General features: G+C 41.5%; 1 protein-coding gene across 1 annotated transcript in view; it reads right to left on the bottom strand.

Moving 5' to 3' along the window:
- LOC147029402 (alpha-catulin-like) overlaps positions 1–20,000 on the bottom strand; it is a 471,136-nt gene that overhangs the window by 63,061 nt on the left and 388,075 nt on the right. Inside the window, exons 9-10 of the mRNA XM_085872117.1 lie at positions 4,259–4,309; positions 601–755 (exon numbers count right to left, since the gene is read on the bottom strand). Coding sequence (XP_085728243.1) covers positions 601–755; positions 4,259–4,309 — 206 coding nt within the window. The remainder of the gene's footprint in view (positions 1–600; positions 756–4,258; positions 4,310–20,000) is intronic.

Raw genomic sequence — 20,000 nt, 5'->3', positions numbered from 1 at the left:
TAGGCTACGTCACGACATCGTCGGCGATGCGTGCAACGCGCTATGCCTAAGTTAGACTATCGTTGGGCATCGGTTGTGTAGGCCGACAACAGGTTCAGCATTCGTTGGTATAAGTTATCTATAACACAACGAAACATTCTGTGTCCGTTACCAATGCTTATACATAAGACCAAGTCGCTATGAATACGTCTGAATCTTTAAAAAAAAACATCAAAAGTTCAACGTAAGCCAGCGTTTTACATACATTTTAATACGTTGCCATCGCTGGCTAAAACGTCAAGGTGTGACCGGGCCTTTAGTTTCCTCTGTTGCCCTTCTACATGGACTTCTTCTAAATTTGAATGAAATGTCAGATAGACCCTGTTAATTCTCGGTCGACGAATTGTTTCCATTCAAGACTCCATCATGATAGATACATACAGATATATGGTGATGATGACATCGAGATGATGATACATAGATGATGGAGAGATGATAATAGAGATGGAAAGATGGATATAGAGTATATAAATATAGATATAGAGTCGAGAGAGATATATATTGAAAGAGATATTTATGGTTGACTGCTTCAGGTGTCTGTCCCAATCCAATAAATCTTACCGAGTAAAAAGGTACATTGAGTACGCCATGTTGGAGATGTTTTCAACCAGCTGTAAGATGACACTTTCAGGGTTACCCAGTCTCTCCATCTCTCCATGTACATCTGCCATAAGCAGGCGAAGCTCCAAGCTCAGCTTTGAAATTTTAGCTTGCTCCTGCATGCCACAATCACGGAAACTTAGAGTACGCATAGTACGGTATTTGTGGCTGCAGCATCGTTCTGTTTGCAGTTTCCACAACTATTTGATTGTGTGTTTATGTCACCAGTCAAGTTAAACAGGACTACAAATCATGCCGTGAGAGGGTGTTGCGATGTGCAGCATGCTGTCCTTCAGAGGAAACTGAAAGCAAGCTCCATCTGCATATAAAGTCAAATGGATCGATTCTTTGATTCTTTTGAACTTTGATTCTTCAGTTTAGGAACATGGAAGCAGCACAGCCTTTTATCGGCATCATTTTGTAGATCGTCTCATGCTGTTGTGAGTGCATTTAGCACTCAGCTATTAATTGGGAACTGGCACCAGATGTAAGCCAGACAGGAAGATTACCTCCTCTGCAGAAATCATGGGTAAGCCAGCTGGCTTTTAATTGACAATATAATGATGACATGGTATACATATTCTCCTTCTTAAGAGACAAGACATGTGGTTGTAACCTTTGGGATACCTATCTAGTGTTCTTACCACTCGGCCACCACATTAAGCGGAAGCCTTAATGTCATTAAAATGGCTTTCATATACTTAGCTAATAGGATCAAATGTTGCCCAATGTATTAATATGGTCCTTGTAATTTGAACCTTTTGTAGTCCAGAATTTAACCTTTTACCAACCTCAGTGTTGTGATGGGTGGAGCATCCGCTCTGAGTCTGGGAGGTCAGCAGTTCGAGACCCGGCCGGGTCATACCAAAGACATTAAAACGGTATGTGCTGTTTCCTTGTTAGACGCTCAGCATTTAAGAGAATAGAGCAGAGACAACCAACCATAAGTTGGCAATAATAGTGCAGGCAGTGATAGACATTCTCCCGCATGAAAGTTCCTTGTAAGGGAACTTATTATTATAATAGATGAGCTCTCTGCCAACATGTTTTGGGTGAAATTGCCATACCCATAATTGACGAGATAAAAAATGAAAAATTTAAAGGAAGCCAAAGCTCTGAGGGTGTTACATTTTATTTTTCGTTTTCTCAAAATGTTATGAAGCCTTCTATGGCTGACTTCTATTCAGAACAAGACATTTATTCCAACAGCAGAAGGCAAATTACACACCAATGATAAAAAGTGTGGGTCACTGAGTGGAAACAACAGAGGCCAAAAGTGTGTCCGCATTGAAGTCGGACAACTTATTCCGTATGCTAAACTTGATAAACGGCTCAAAAAATTTTTTTATGATTTTAGGTGACCTTTGACCTTTTGATGTCAAAAGCAATAGGCTTCAGTGACCCAATATGCAATCCCTGCTCAAATTTCAAATCAATCAGATGGAAATTGATGATTTTGTGACTTTGACCTTTGACCTTTTGATCTCAAAACAATCAGCTTCTAGCGTTTTATTGGTGAACCAATTCAGTGACCCAGAGGCAAATCCTGTTCAAATTTCAAGTCAATCGGATGAAAATCGATGATTTTATGCGACGTTGACCTTTAAACCTTTTGAGCTCTTGACCAAATTATCAATTTGTCTTCTCCATATTCTCATAATAAAGCTTTGTTGAAAGTTTGATGGCAAAAGCTGACATGGAAAAAAAAATGGCAGGGGAGCCAGCCCACAGGGGAGAGCAATACTCCATTGAACTGAGGATGAAAGCTTTGTAGGTGGATAGGAGCTCAGGTGTGCCATTGCAAGGAGCTGCTGTTACAAGGAAACTGTGCACCCCTCATGCCCAAGTGGTTTTTGATTTTTAGCATTTTTACCTCTGCCTGATGGGTGTTGTTAATGTGAAACCTGTGATGATGTGAAAGGCTTTGTTTTTTTATGGTATGTAGGGTGTTGAGATGTGTATTTGATAGGCTGGAGGCCTATCTGACATAGTTAATGACTTAATGAATGTACTGTTTATATATTCATGATGTTGTTTCTTTGTGGTGTCTGAAGTCGATGCCTATGAGTGCCCTAAATGTGTTCAGCCTGGGTGTGCATGTTTTTTTTCATGTTTGTGATGTGATCTGAGATTGACAAGAAAGTGTTAAAAGTGATGTCTAGTATTTTTGTTTGGTGTGTGTGTGTGTGTGTGTGTGTGTGTGTGTGTGTGTGTGTGTGTGTGTGTGTGTGTGTGTGTGTGTGTGTGTGTGTGTGTGTGTGTGAGATTTGTGGAGCAAAGTGTAATTTGGTGTAATTTGTTAAAAGAGTGACTTGATTTTGAGGAGGCTACTTTCAGTCTGTTGATGGTGAGCCAGGTTTGTAGGGTGCTGAGGAAGGGTTGAAGTTGTGCTGTGGCGGTGTTGCTATGAGTGGAGGTAATGGTAATATCGTCGACATATGAGGCTGTTTGGATGTTCTCTGGAGGTTGTGGAATGTCGTGCATGAACAGATAAAAGAGAGTAGGGGAGAGTAGTGAGCCTTGAGGGACTCTGTTAAGTATCGTGTGCGTGATGACTTGCCGTTAAAAATTATGAATGACTGTCTGCAAGATAGGTAGTTGGCCAGTGAACGTTTGGTGTTGTTGTGCATGTTTTTGTTGAGTATGGTGTTTGAGAGTAAGTTTTGGGAGTGTGTCAAATGCTTTGCTGATGTCTCCTGTGGTGAGAAGTGTGTTTTTGTGGTTTTCTATTGTTGAAGCCTTCAAAGGTGTTTTATGTGGGGTATATGAGGAGAGTGGTCATGGAGTGGTTTTGCCTGAATCCATGTTGGGTGTGTGAGAGATGAATGTGAGGGTTAGTGAGTGTGAGTAATTATGCGTTCTGTAACTTTTGAGGCTGTGCAAAGTAATGTGATAGGTCAAGAGGAGGCTGCTTTGGTGGGATCTTTGTTTGGTTGAAGGAGAGAAATGATTTTGTCGTCTCCAAATTTGGGGAATTCTTGAGTGTTGGAAGGAGAAGTTGTTTGTATTTGTGAGGGCTGTTATGTCGTATGGTCCAAGGTGTTTTAAAAGTAAACTGGAGATGTTGTCAGGGCCGGTAACCTGCGAGATTTTGACGATTTCTGTTGTTTGTGCGGGAGTGATGGGCGTGATGGTGGTGTCGAGTTGACAGCCGAGTTTGCATCTTGAACATACTTCTTTCCTCTTTTCTGGGTCCTACATGACTTGTGTTTGCATCGTGGTCCATGAGGATGTTATCTTGCTGTTTCTCCGATGGTACGTTGTCTGTAAGTCAAGCCTCTGGCTTGGCCAATAGGGAAGTTGTTGCCAAACTGATGATAAAAATCAAACCAAGGGGTGTAATGTGCAAAATGCCACATATATTTGGAATTGTTCATTTCAAATTTGGATGTGCTGTCCCAATACTTTTGGTGCTTATAGTGCAAATAAAAGTACACTTTGCTAATAGAGGCATTGGAGGCCCAAAGGCTTCTTTGTGTATACTTTTCCTTCAATACATACTTTGGCAATTACAAAACAAAGATGTGATACAAACCATCTGATACCAAAACCGTTTTATACATTTTCTTGTTGCTGTAATAAAAAATATGTGATTCAGAAATGTTGTTTGTGTACACACCTCCACATCCAGGTTTACTGGCTTTTCAAGCTTTGGACTGCACTTGTGTTTCTGCAAAAAGGGATAGCAAAGGCCATTACAAAATGTCTGTCCATAACTTTATTGTTCAACACAGCTTGGCTCCCTTTAATCCATCAGGTGTCATCGGTTTCTTTCACAAACAAACAACACCTAATGCAAAGCTTGGAAACCTAAATGACGGGTGCCCACCTTGCTCAAAAGAGAAAAATAAAATTCTTTGTTAATCCACATTTAGCTGGGATATCTGAATAATTTCTTATTACAGTTTGGGTAATTTGTTTATTTCATTTCGTGAGATACTGCATATCTCAAATTTGAAATGTGAAAGCTGAAAAGCTGGAACTTTCATGACAACGATGAGGTAAATATGGAATCCATTTACATTAATCAGTGGGAGCCCAATCACCACGCATTCACAAATACATCTACAAAATAAAACGAACAGGAAACCTGAGGAAGGGGAGAAAAATATATTTTTGTCTTGTTGCTGCCATCACAAGTCCTGCAAATATGACTACTACTCCTACTACTACCACCACCACCTTAACAGCTCCAAATATTTCCACCCTCTTGTGGGGTCGGTCAAGAAATCTTTTGACTCAAGTTTATCACAAACCATCTGGCTCGGCCTGACATTCAATGAAAGCAGATTTTGGCAGGAATGTCGAATCAATTCAGGCAATATCTCACCGACTGTTCGCGAAAGAGACAGTGGGATATTTCATGTTCACAGATGGGACACACAACTTTAACAACCACACGAGAGACAGCACACTTTGTGATGCAGTGCCCTGCTTGCGAAGCACCAATCCGACAGTTTACAGTCAGGTTGGGAATTGAACCCAGATCAAACAGCTCAAAGGTAAGTGTGCTACCTCCGCACCATGCTGTCAGATACCAGGGTTTATTCTAAGGAAAATTTATAACTGCACAAACTCTGATGCGAGGCAGGGGCGGGAAAAAAATGGAGGCTGCGAAGCAGCCGAGCACGACGGCGTTTGACAGTGACATTGACAAGCACATGATGGAGGTACTGGTGCCCTTCTTGAAGCTACAAGATGCTGATATCAAGGCTGTTCATCAGCTGATATGTCCAGATTTGGAGCTTGAGGAACTCGGAATGGAATAGCAAGATCTTGTGTCTTTTGGACAAGGAAAAGACTTAACTCTCAACAAGCTGGTCAAGTATCTGGTGTCTAAAGAACTGTTTCCAAATCTGGTGAAGGCATTAAGCAGAGTTGTGGCTGCCAAGCCTCATTCAGCAGATGTTGAGCATCTTATAAGTAGCAGCAATGCTCTGAAAACATGTGAGAGATCAAGAATGTCAGTGGAGATGGAAAATCTGTATTTGTACATACATTACAACATGCCACCATTAGAAGCATTTGATCCAAGGGAGGCGGTTATGATTTGGCTGTCATCAAAAGTATGCAGAAACAAAAGCCATGACAAAGCAAAGTTTCAAGTCCACTTCAAGGGAGTTTTCACAGAAGCAGAACACAAAGTAGAGGATGACGAGCCTGATGAGGTGGAGGTACCACCGAAGAAGAAGGTCAAGAAATTCTAACTTCTTACAGTTTTGCTTACTTGGACAGGTTCAAATGTTCATTTTCGTTAAGTTCTACAGATTTTGTTGAATCTTACTCATGCCAAAGACAGCTAGCGAGTTGGACTTACCTGAAACTTGGTTCTAATGTTAGTCATAGTCAACCTCAGGCTCAGGTTTATGATTTTGTTCTTTGTGTGACTATGAGCAACCACTTGTGGTTTCACATCTACTGTAAATACGTTTGATAATCCTCACTGTTTAATATATAATTTGTAATGTGAAATGTGGTAGTCTATGTCATATATTATGATATATGTAATATGTATGATTGCATTATATTGTAAGGTTAATAAAAAAAACAAGTTTTGGTCAGCTATCAGTGACGTCTATTGTGGTTCCTTCCTAGTTTATGACACCCGAGCCATGCAAATTCAAACAAAGAACAAATTGACAACTGCACAAATCTGGATTTACAACTGCACAAAAGGGGTAGAACTGCACGTTAGAATAAACCGTCGGATACCATGCCTTATGAACGCTGAAATAATTTTGAAGAACATTTCCTTAAAAATAAAATGCAAGTGTAAATCACACAAATTACTGCAATTTGATTCAACCGTAGTGCCCACACAGACTCCACATTCTCATTGACTACGTTACATCACAGTGGCATTAAAAGCTAAATCAATTGAGTTACAGGAAAGGCCTCGGATGTCGCTGTACCGTCGTCTTTGCGATGGGTGCAAGTACTGCGCTGGCCGACAGGTGCTGCTAAACCATCACAAAATCGCTGGTACTATATGACGGTCGAGGCCATGGCCCACTCAAATTGATCATTACACTTGTGGAACACATTGATTTCAACATTATGCTTGAGGCTCTAACTTTGACCTGTAGCTCTTAGTATTTGAGGAACTGAAGAAGTGTCAATGCAATATGACTCTCAAAATATGCAACAAAAGAAATGGTGTACAGTGTAATAAAAGCTGCAGGAGCACAAGATATTTTATCATCAAACAACTGAATTTCATTTGCTGCAAAAGATAACCTTCAAATAACAATCGGTGGAAAATGAATGCAGAGGCTAGCTATATGGCAAAGAAGAGGAGAACAAAGAAAAGAAAATATAAATAACAAGAAGGGCACTTAGTGGAACGCATACCTCCGCCAACTAATCTGTGATCCACAAGAACATATCTAGCCCAATAACTTTTTGAAATATCATGCTATATATCGTTTTTGAGCCCTATTTCTCAATGGTGAAGAATCAATTAAAAAATAAAATAATCCTCATATCCAGATCCGCATTCGGATCTTCACCAAAAATCGATCGTTTCTTCGTGGCCAGACACCCAACCTGTCCACCAAGGTTAATCGGAATCCGTCCTCAACTTTTTGAGATATTGTGCTATATATCGGTTTAGCCCTATCTCTCAATGGTAAAGAATCACTTAACAAAATTCTCGGATCTGGATCCAAATTCGGATCTTCACCAAAATGGAATCAGTTCTTCCTTGTTACACACCCAACACGTCCACCAAGTTTCGTCCGAATCTGTCTGCAGCTTTTTGAGGTATCGTGCTATATATAATTTTTAGTCCCATCTCTCAATGGTGAAGAATCACTAAAAAGATTGTAGTAGTCGGATCCGGATCCGGATCTTGACCAAAATCTAATCTTTTTGTCCTTGTTGCACACCCAAAGTGCCCACCAAATTTCATCTGGATCCATCCACAGCTTTTTGAGATATCCTGTACACAAACAGACAAACAGCAGACAGAGAGGGGTGAAAACATAACCTCCTTCACCTTCGGTGGCAGAGGTAACAAGGAAGTGATTCTTGCTTTGCCTCACAGGGAAAAATGTAATGTGTACGTTTGAGTTTTCTGATGTATTCGTTTGACAGGTAGCTATTATAGCCAACTATTTTTACAAAATAAACTTGCAAACTACGCAATAAATATTATGGTGTAAACAAATGCAGATTTACAGTGAAACCTTGCAGGAAATGTTTACAGCAAGAAAAAAAGTGAAGCACAGGCATGAGAAGCATTTTAAATACACAATTATAGGCTCAATGAAGATCAGCATCTTAACATAGATACGTGAGGGCGGATTAAATAGAACGCAGAAACAAATTGAGCAAAGAGACGCGCACGAGTACGAGAGATAGAACAATATCCCCTTTCCGCCACGCGGCGGGGGATAAAAATTGCCGACGGACTTCCGAATCAGGCATTTTTCCATGCGTTGGTCAAATCTGTGACTGCGGATTCATTCTCATTAAATCGAAGTTTTCCAAACCGGATTCATCGTGTGTCTGTTCGATCTTCTTCCGTGTTGATAGTTGTACTGTCAGACCCCGCTATCCGTGGGGGGATATGTTCCTGGAAAATGCCATGAATGTCGAATGCGTGAATGTCGGGGCATTGGTTCAATGGGAAAAAGGGGGATAGGTTCCTGGAAAATGCCATGAATGTCGAATGCATGAATGTCGGGGCATTGGTTCAATGGGAAAAAGGGGGATAGGTTCCCAGCGGTTCAGGATTTATGAGGGAAAAATTAAAAATCGTGTGAAAAACCACGACGACATGAAGCACAGGACCGCGAATGTCGAAGCAGGTCGCGTTTTATAAACCACGAATACGCGAGGTCCGCGAATAGTGATGGTCCGACAGTATTTCCGTCCAATTTTCCGTGTTCAATTGCATCTTCTTGCATTGTTTGTCAAATTCGTTTCCGTGTTGTTCAATGTCGACTTTAGCTACTATTTGGACAGCAAATGTGAATATTCTGTTGCCCTTTCGTCTCTGTGGTTCTCGTTTTGCTTCGTTTTTCCAAAATATTTTACTTCGACCTCCTCAAAGTTATCCAATTTCCCCTCCTTGCTACAAAACAATAAATACAATGAAAACTATTTTTCCCACTTCACAGCAATCTCATTCCACGTGAATTTCCTTCTGCCTGTATTTCCAGTTCTCCATTGTTTCCTCCCTTTTCTCAATATCTCCAAAGTGAATCTTCACTGAAAAAAAACGCTTCTTCCTTTAAAAGTATTCAAAAATACTTCACTTTACTTATTTCTCAATCAAGAATGCCACGTGTTCTTCTTCACCACAATCTCTTCTTCAAAAGGATTACTTTCCAAAACTGTCACAAAGCGCTTAGTCCACAAACTCTCCTCTGGCACCTACAGCACCAGCTTTTCTGTACCTGCAACAAAAGTTCTTACCTCCCATCCCATGATGTTTCTCTTCATTTGTCCAATTGGAGAATTTGGAATCAGCATCCCTCCACTACATGTCCCCTCTTTCTGTTTATCCCCTTACCCCACCCCTCAAAGCTTCATGTCCCCCCTTTTCGGCATGCCTCCTCACCCCACACTCTCACACCCATTCAAACCTTCCCCTCACCCTGCCAGCTAAAAGCCTCACCCTGTCCCCACAATGCCTCCACTCCACACTTCACCATCCCAAAACTTCCTCCCCTGTCCCTAAGTGTGTGGAACTTAAAACATCTGAGGTCACCGCTCCAAACTGACAGAGATCTCTCAAACCAGGCTGCTGCCGATAAACTGGACATAATCAGATTAACAGAACCCTTCCTCCAACAGGACGTCCTTGACTCCTTAGTGTCCCTCCCTGACTCTTGTCTCCTCCAATTTGATAGGCCTCAAACCCTACCTGCTGGCGTTGAGAATCATTGGATGTTCATGACGAGGTATTTAAGCAGCATTGTCAGTTGACTCAGGTGGCCAATCCTTAATTTGGAATCGCTGCTTCAAAAGCATTTTCCACTTCACTCCTTAACTAATCCACTTGAGTTAAGTTAAGTTTGAGAAAGTCCACTAAGGTTTATAACTTTTTGATGTAGGGAGCAACAAAGGTGTGCCGGTGACAATTATTTAAAAATTTGTCTCAATTGGACAAGCAATGAGCAAGTTGTTTTACCATTTGAACCCGAGCGGCCATTTTACCAGCTGGTGTCAATCCCCCATGTACCCCGTTCCCAGCGGCCGGTGTACCAGCCACTATTGAAACCTCCATATACCCTGTCCCCAGCGGCTGGTTTACGAGAATCTATTCAAACCTCCATATATCGTCCCCAGCGGCACATTTACCAGCCACTCTTCAAACCTCCGTATACCCTGTCCCCAACGACGGTTTACGAGAATCTATTCAAACCTCCATATACCCCATCCCCTACGGCCAGTGTACCAGCTGCTATTCAAACCTCCATATACCGCGTCCTCAGCGGCCGGTTTACTATAGCCACTATTCAAACCTCCGTATACCCTGTCCCCAGCGGGCGGTTTACCAGCCACTATTCAAACCTCCGTCCGTATACCCTGTCCCCAGCGGCCGGTTTACCAGCCAGTATTCAAACCTCCATTTTCCCTGTCCCCAGCGGCCGGTTTACCATCCACTATTCAAACCTCCTTATACCCTGTCCCCAGCAGCCGGTTTACCAGCCGCTATTGAAACCTCCATATACCCCGGCAGCTGGTGCACTAGTCGCTATTGAAACCTCCATACACCAGAGTGGCTGGATTTTTCTCCAGGGAGCCCAAGTTGCGGGAGCCAAAAGTCCAAGTAGCTCAGGGTTCAAAGGGTTTCAGGACTTTCACTTTGAGTCAAGCAGTTATACCTCCATAATATGCCATAATAAGTAGAGGCCTACAATATCGCTAAAGGCAATGATTATAAGATTTGATGGAAGAGAAAAGTAGTTCAGTTAAAGCACATCTCATCTCTTCAGTGGGCTGATAGCTAGGTTGGCCAAGAGGTATGCAAACTCACCTGGAGAGTGTCTAGCCTGGGTTCAAACTATAAACTGCCATCCTGGTGCTTCACAAGCAGGATTATTCATTGATGTGTGTGCCGTCCCTCGGATGGACGATAAACTGGTGTCCTGTCTGCGAGCATTAGTTGGTGGCTGCTAAAGATCCCGCGGTGTACTGCACGAAGAGTAGGCGAGCCATCACCGGCACCCTGAAAAAAATTACAAATTCCAGCCACGGGAGAGGGCACTGCATCAGCGGCACAGCCAGACCCTCGGCCAATGATGCTACCCTGCAGCAATGTGCAGTATTCAAATAAAGAAAAAGAAGAAGATATCTTCAGCGTTTCAAATACTTCATTTGGAAAGCACTTAACATTGTTTGACTGTCACATGCATTACAGAGACCGTCTACAAATTAGATACACAAAGACGGTGAAATCTTCGACCCTCCCCACCAATCCTCTTTGGACAATTTAATTCCTCTCTTTCCTTCCATAATAAACCGTTAATATTTATCAACCGTTACTTTCAATCACAGAACATGTATGAGGTGCCATAAGGAGAATCACTTCTCATGGCTCCTCATTCAAAGCACGAAAGAAACATTGGCAGAGTACTCGGTGAAGTAAAACTTACAATATCTTACCAATGATGTCATAATATGATTTATGAAAAATATTTGTAGAATTAAATATTTAAGGGATGTACCGTATCCAGTCCTTATTAGCAATTTCTTCCCTCTCTTCCTGCCTGCACATCTCACTGAACCATTACTTTCCGAGAAAGGCTCAAAATCAGACAGACGAAAGCAGGACCAATTAAGGGTATAAACTCTACATCTTATAGCTTATTTGTACTTTTTAGGACAGATAGAATGAATGATGAGACAATTTAACAAATTAGAAACTTTTAGGAGTTCAGAATTGGGCAACACTGAATGTCATCAGCACAAGGGATCTCTAATTATGCTCTTTGAAGCACAAGGGTTCTCCAATTATGCTCTTTGGTTCCACTGAAGGGTTAACACCCGAAACATCAGGACCTCATCGCTTCCCACAACCGTTATCATCATCACTCCTCGATCAATGTCATGTTGATTTGATCCGTCGTTCTGCCTGTCCGCCAACGCAGATCGACCGACACAAGTCTCAAGCAGCAAAACGAGTTCTTCATTCTCTAACAATGGCTTACAGTTATTGCAATAAGTTTCTTTTCCAGCAGATGTGTTTTTGGCTTCCAAGGAAAGATCCATAAAAAAGTGTCAAAGTTGACCGACCAAATGACCTTACTGCCAGCCACATGGTAACCATGTTAGAAAGACTCAATAATTGCAAGGGATCTACGACCCAGGCAGCATCATACCAAATATTATTTTAAATGGTACATGTTGCTTCCGCAAGACAGTCCGCAGATAAACCCCATGGGTTGACATCACTTTGGGAGGAAGTTTTCTCAAAAAGACACCCAGCTGATTAGGGAGACAAAAGCCTCGCCACTAGATGGCACCGTCGGCACTCAATGTGTATCGGGAAGTAACTTGTGATAGACAATTGGTGGTGGTGGTGTGTGTGTGTGTGTGTGTGTGTGTGTGTGTGTGTGTGTGTGTGTGTGTGTGTGTGTGTGTGTGTGTGTGTGTGTGTGTACGCGCGCGCGTCAGCTATTCCACGAGCCTTTAAAACTGCAGAAAAAGGAACTCAACAGACAATGGGCAGATGCAGCTTGGTATATGTGATTTGAAGATGACCCCCAATCATGAGATGGGGGTTCAGATTGGGACAGTCACAAGCCAATAGTGTTTCGCTCAATAATCTGCTCAAAATGAATTGGACATAAAGCAAATCAACAATGCTTATGTTGATGTGGGTTTCACACAACACTGAAAACTTCTGAGCAATCAGATCATTATTTATATATTTTTGTCATTCCCTCCGTGAAGATCCGGATCCGGACATGAGAATTATTTGATTTTATTTTTGTTTTGTTTTTTTAAGCGATTCTTCACCATTGAGAGGATAGGGCCAAAAACAATATAGAATATACATCATGGTATTTCAAAATTTAAGGATGGATTCTGACAAAACTAGGTGGAAGAGTTGGGTAGGTGACAAGATCAAGCCGATTCGATTTTGGTTCCGGTCCGGATGCAGATCCGGCCTACCAGTTGGATACAAAATGTAAACTGTTCAGCCTTGCGGAGGAATGTGCTCTACCGAGTGCCGTTCTAGTTTTTCTATTTTTTCATCAATGTATTTATTTTTGTATATATATGTATATATATATATATATATATATATATATATATATATATATATATATATATATATATATATATATATATATATATATATATATATATATATATATATATATATATATATATATATATATATATATATATATATATATATATATATGCTTTTTGAATGATTTTCCAGTACCGTAGTGAAGTTGTTGAAATCTAGTTCTGTTTTCTCTCGAAAAATTATTTTTAACAAAGAGATGTCCCTTCATGTAGAATTTGATTATAATCTTCCAAATCAAAGTTCGATTTTTCCAACACTGAAAATGTTGGCAATTATTGATAAAACAGCTGGCGTCTCGTCATAATACCTCGTCGAGGAGTGGCAGAAATAACCCAACTTTACAACTACAACGACAACAAAAAAAGTGAAAAGCAAAGCGACATTTCGTAAGCGAGTGTCCCACCCATTGCTGATGTGTTGTCCCACCCATTGCTGATGTGTTGTCCCACCCATTGCTGATGTGTTGTCCCACCCTTCCACCACTTTTTTATCCCCAATCCTCCACTCTCCCCAGTGGACATACATATGATCTAGTGCAAGCTCTGCAGGACCAGAGCATTGGACAAAGACCACGATACGTCCAGAATCATCATCATAATCATACTAAACTATGCAATGTGGTGTCTGTCTGTGTGTTTTGACCGCAATACATTCGGTCATTACTTAATGCACATCGAGGTGTATATCCTTGTTAAGACAGCAAATTGTGGTGTTTTTCAAAGGCTGCTTCTAATAACAAAAGTAATAACAACACGAATGATATGTAATAGCATAATATTAATGTTATTACAAAACAATATTAATACGAATAATATCCCCTTCTCCAGAAGGGGTTTTTCCTCCTTGGACAAATTCCGTGTCAACGTGTACAAATAGCTTATCGTGGCGTTTCATGGGGCACCCCCTACTGGAAGTGAGAAATATTATAAATCACAAACACGTACGATTACCTTTTTAAACAATAGCTACTGCTGTTTAACACTAAACTGAAAGCGAGGAAACCCGACGTTGTTGAGGCATTAGATGTTTATCACGTCCCCCACAGACTAACGGATCCGAGCTTAAATCTACTGCAATCTATACACCCCAGAGAGGATAATAACATGACTCTTGCTGCCGCTCCTGTAGGGAGTGGGTGTACTCGTAAGATAAAAACAATTTGACTTTGCCTCTGTGGCATTCACTTTCTGCATTTTTCACACTTTAAGAGTAATGTGTGTATTCCACACAACACCCGGTTGGTTCTACGACAACATGTGGCAAACTCGTGAATCCTGTTCCATTGGAAAGCAGCTCATCCATTCCAATTATTGAGATAATTACTCAGAAAATTACAAATATTAATGATATCGTCCCCTTTATAGTGCATGCTGATGTCTAATTTGACAGACTGGTGTACACACACAGTTCATTTTGATAATCAAATTCACAGTTATTGAAAACAAGAAGGTAATCCATCCATCCATCCATTGGGGACCATCCTCTTTGCAGAGCGTTGGTGCTGCCTAAGCAGTGTCCCTGGCTATTGCGCACAATCCTGGACGGGTCGCCACTCCGACACAGGATACCAGCATGCTGGCACTCATTTTGCCGACCTCAGAAGGATGACAGGCAGAGTCAACCCCACCTGGTATTAATTCAACAGCAAGGGGGATTTGAACTCAGAATCCTGGGATCCCAAGCCGACCACCCTCACCATTAAGCCAACACCAGGCATAATAAGTGAATGCGTGATAAGAAAACAAAAGCAAAGGTTAATATATTGAAATAAATTACTCGCAGAGTGGCAATATTAGAATATTTTTCATGAGAATCGCTTTAGCACACTCTTGCTTGAATTCTAGAGACCAAACGAGACACTGGACGAAAGCCTCGTGTTGGCTGAGCGGTTGTGATGGCTTGCTTGGGATCTTTGGGTCCTGAGTTCGAACCCCCGAATACCGTTGAATTAACACCAGGTTGGTTGACTTAGCCTATCATCTTGAGATTGGTGAAATGAGTACCAGTGTACTGGTAATAGGGGCATTGCATCAGTGGCACAGCCGTGCCCTCAGCCAATGATGCTACCTGCAGCCTTGTGCTGCATACAAAGGAGGATGAGGAGACACTGGACAAATCCCACACAGTATAACATATTTGAACCTTGTGTCACTGTGTTATGCGAGATGAAGACCAACTGCTGAGATGGGAATGTGAAACTGGCCAACCCCAAAAAGGCTTATTGGAGATTGGGAGTAGGATTGAGGAAAGGAAAAAGAGAGGAATGGTATTCTAATGTAATTATGCGTGTTGGAATATTGTATTGTTCACCTGGTCGAACCCCACCGGACTCAAACCGAGTCAGCCTGGAGTTCATACTCTGCAAGATGGCCTGAACGCAAAGGCTTTAATTTAAATTTTAAAGCACCAAATGTCAGCTCGGGAAAAGGTTATGATCCTCAATTTGGTTGCAAATGCCAAGATCATAACTCGCACGTGCCGGCTGGTAATTTTGCTTGTGCACAGAGAAGTGATCGATCCCAGAAACCACACGGATAATGAATAATGAATTTTAATTTAAAAAAAAATGTGTAAAAGAAGCATGGGTCGGAAACACACAAATTACCATTGTGGAGCGCATACCTTAGCCAGGCTGAATGGCTTACGTTTGTTTCCCACCGATAGGTCAGATCTGGATCTGGATCTGGACCTGAACAAAAATCTAATTAGCTTGTTGTTGTCACTTACGCAACTCAATCGCCAAGTTTTGTCATAATCCATCCACAATGTTATGAAATATCACGCTCTCTATCGATTTTGGCACAATCTCTTAAAGGTGAAGAAAGACAACAAAAAAATTAAAAAAATTATCAGATCTGGATCCAGAATCGGATCTTCACCAAAATCTAATCAATTCGTCCTTGGCACACACCCAAACTGTTCACCACATTTCGTACAGGTTCGTCCGTAACTTTTTGAGATATCCTGCTCACAGAAAGACAGACAAACAGGCAGGCAGACAGACAGACAGATGCAGCTGAAAACAAAACCTCCGTTCACCTTTGGTGGCAGAGGTAATAAATGTAGAGAATAAGAATAGATCCCAATTGGAAAATAAATCGTGCTTATCAATGATGAAGATCTCAGTCTAATCGAACTTAACTGATATTCATAACTGGAAGGGCACTCGGAAGAGTGCTGAAAAATCGCTAAAAAAATTGTAGGATCCAGGTCTGGATCCGGGCCTTTGCCAAAAATCGAATCATTTCATCGGTGTCACGTACCCAAAGTCTGTACTAATTTTCGTCCAAATCTGTACACAACTTTGAGATATTTTGTTCACAAACAAACAAACAAGAAGAAGACGTCGTGCAGAGCATGATACTTGCAAAATTGATAAAACAAATTTGACCTCAAAAATAATTGGTAGTTGAATTAAATGACCAAATATGCAACAACTCTTGAAATTTCAAGTCAATCCGGATGAAAATTGACAATTTTAGAAATTCGTCCTATGTTGACGTTTTGGCCGATATTGACCTTAGAAATAATTGTTGGTTGAATTCAGTGACCTGAAATATAAATCCTCTTCAAATTTCAAGTCGATGGGATGAAAATTGAGGATTTTAGAAATACCACCTTAGTTGTTGACCTTGGGCCTATGTTGACCTTTTGGTCCATGTTGACCTCAAACATAATTGGCTGGTTGAATTCAGTGACCTGAAATATAAATCCTCTTCAAATTTCAAGTCAATCGGAAGAAAATTGAGGATTTTTAGAAATCTCACCAAAGTTGTTGACCTTTGGCCTATGCTGACCTTTTGACCTCAAAAACAATAGGCTTCTTGCTTATGACAAACTCTACCATGTGGTGAAGTTTCGTGAAGATCAGTTTAGAATTGTGACCTGTCGGCGATGAACAGACAAACAGTCAACAACAAAATCGACTGATCAATGTACTTGAAAAATCTTCGATTTTGAAAGTAACAAACGGACTGACAGACAGACGCGGGTGGAAAAACAACCTCCATCCATCTTCGGTGGTGGAGGTAATTACACAGATTCTGTCAAGAGATAGTTGCACACACAGGAGGAAAAAAAAAGGTTCAAAGATGTGGGGAGGATAAAAGATCACCCTCGCCTACAATCGCAGAGATGCCAACTTTTGGAAATCAGAATTAGGGAGGATTTTCAACCGACACCAAATAATGTGCGCGAAGCGCACATCTCGAGCGCGGAGCGCTCGACCCTTGCGGCGGGGTCCAGGGCCCGCCTTAGGGCCCTGGAAGCTCTGGGGTTCTAGACGCTCTCTAGTGCCCTCTGAGCCCTATTTTGGAGCATTTAACATGTTAAGAATTCCCACTTTTTGAACAAAAAAGGGGAAAATTGTGCACTTTTTAATGTTACATGTATGTTAATATTAGTAAGTTAGGGGACAATCAAAGATTAACAAAAAGCACAAAAGAAGCAATATTTTTCTTACCTTACTGGCTGGTACTACTGCTGCTTGCTTTTTCCATGGCAGCTTTGCTGAGTGACAGCTGTGTGGCTCTTTTAGCCCTTCTGATTATGTCTTTGCTGTATTCTCTCTGGTAGCAAGGGGTGTTATGAGCTAGTTTTTCAATTAAGAGAGCTTCCAGGGTTTTGACACTCAAATTGGGACGAAATTCAGTATGATTCTTCCGTACAAGACTGAGTGCCCGCTCACATGATGCGTTCGAATGAGGAATGACCAAGATTCCCTTCATCACTTTGCTCAAATTAGGATACTTCTTGGCACCAGTGCAGGGATCTGTGAGCTGTGAAATCCGATGCCACTGCTCATCCACTCTCACTGTCTCAGTAGCAATTGTAGCTATGGAGGCGTCTGCCTGGTAGTGAGCGAATTCACTCTCAAGACTGTCTATGTCACTATCACCGCCACTGAACAGACAGGGGAATTTCTTGATGAAAAACTCCACACAGTCAAACCCCACTTCTTGGTGTAGCTTAACATCCAGCACCTGAGCATGCTTGGCTAATTCATCATCTAGCGGCCAGGTTTTGAAGATGTAATTGCAGGCTTTCACATAATATGAGCGAACTGCACTGAAGAAACCTTGGATGTCTGACTCACTCAGAGTGAAGGTGGATTTCTTGAGACTCCTATGTTCCCTTATATTCAGTTTGGCATCGTTCCCAATCATGAGGTCCTCATCATTCTTCTGATGATTTCTGTCAGAGAAGGGTACATTTACCAGACAAACCGATGACACCGATGGTTTCAAAAACCGTACGAAGATATCTTTCAGAAGACCATTCAATTCTCCGTGCAGGAGATGAATACAGGGTTCGTCTCTTTGGAGCAGAAGATTCCCCTTCTCAAAAAGCTTGTTAGCATATCGAAGGAAGAAACAATAGAGTTTTGTTTGTGGAGACAAGAACATCCTGTTGACACGTTTTTCTCTAGATTCCTGCACAGTGTTTGAGGAAGATGCGCTTTTAGTTGTAGAACTCGTAGTACACTTAGCCGCAGGGCGATCACACTTGCGTTTACTGCCAGCAGAAGAGGTCAGACTCGTAGTACCAGATCCAATTTTACGTTTGAGGAGAGAGCTTGAGGTAGGTGCAGCCAAGGAAGAAGACCTCTGATTTGAAGGTTTTGCTGAGCTTCTATCAAGTGATTTGGCAAAAGCAGAACTTAACTTGGGTCCTTCTTTGCCTGTAGATGGGACTATCACAGTCTTTCTCGACTCTGAAGGGATCTGCTTTGTAGATGAACGTGATGAAGGGCCGGTGATGCTACCTGCTCTCAGCATTGGTTTTGGTGCTGTCCCTGCTGTCTTCTTCGCAGCAGATACTGCAGTGGTAGTGGTGAATGCTGCTCCACTAGTGCTTGATCCTGCAGTGCCAGTACTGCAGTAGATACAGTGCCGTCCTTCTTGCTCGTTGTTAGAGTCTTGGCTACAGTTGGTTGCATTTTTCTTCGTACTTCTTCTTTGAAGAAGAGGCGAAGTGGCTCCCACTGTTCAATCAGCCTGTCTAGGCACTGACCAAGGGACAGCCACCTTGTTGCGACATGCTTCAGAATCTTGTGTGTCGGGGCATCACAGAGTTCTTGCAGTGCTTTCACTCCTTTGACGCGTTTACTACTTTTGTCCAAGTAGTCGTAAATATCGATGAGAAAGTCATCTAATTCAATGGGTAAGGCCTGAGCCACCTTCTTGGCCGTATTGTGCATCATATGGCAAGGGCATCCCATGATGTAGCACTCTGGATTTTGTTTGTGGATATAAGCAGCGACTCCTTTGTGCTTGCCCACCATGACAGAGGCATTATCAGCACAAAAGGAAACACAATTTCCCCACGGAATTTTCCTGTCACTGAACTCATGATCAAGCAGTTTGAAAATGTTTTCTCCAGTGGAATCTTGTTTGCACGCAGGCAAACTTAGCAAACCTTGCTTCACAATCCCAGCACTGTTGTCATAGTACGAAATCAGGACAGGATATAGCTGGGCCTCACCACTGTCATTGCTACCGTCTGTAGCTAGGCTAAATGGAGCTAGTCTAGCAATATCGGCAATAGATGAAGCAGTAACATTTGACAACTCACCAATTACACTGGTCAACAACAAATTTGTTGTCTGCATTTTTTAAGCTGATTTAGGACGAATCTGATGCGCTGAATCCAAAACTCACATTAGTTTTGTTCAATCAGGTCAAGTTTTTGAGATATGGCCACATGTCGTTTTTTACATTTTGTTCACATGTACGCATGTGTGGAGCATTTTAGAAGAAGTTGGTGGGGTAAAATGTCATGTCAAATAATTGTTTTAATTGGAAATAATTATTTTAATGACAAGAAGTATTCAGGTACGATAGTTCTAGGTGATTATGTCGAAAAGGGATCAGTTTGAAGTCATAAAACCTCAAAATCTTCCAAAAATTGGTGAGGCAAAGCATAAAGTTCGTGGATCAAAACTAAAGTTAATGGGGCAGATTTTGTAATAATGTGATACAAAAAAGTTGTATTTCTTGAAATAACGAACTCTGAAGAATGTACAATACCTACATGCGCCAATTTATGACATGCGCTTCTGCTCAAGCTTGGAGTGCCACAGTACGAA

This window comes from Eptatretus burgeri, chromosome 3, assembly GCF_056783735.1.
Source record: "Eptatretus burgeri isolate ZD-2024b chromosome 3, Ebu_testis_v1, whole genome shotgun sequence".
Classification (NCBI taxonomy): Eukaryota; Metazoa; Chordata; class Myxini; order Myxiniformes; family Myxinidae; genus Eptatretus; species Eptatretus burgeri.
Note: the sequence above shows the minus strand (reverse complement) of the source record. Positions and strands in the feature narration are given on the sequence as shown.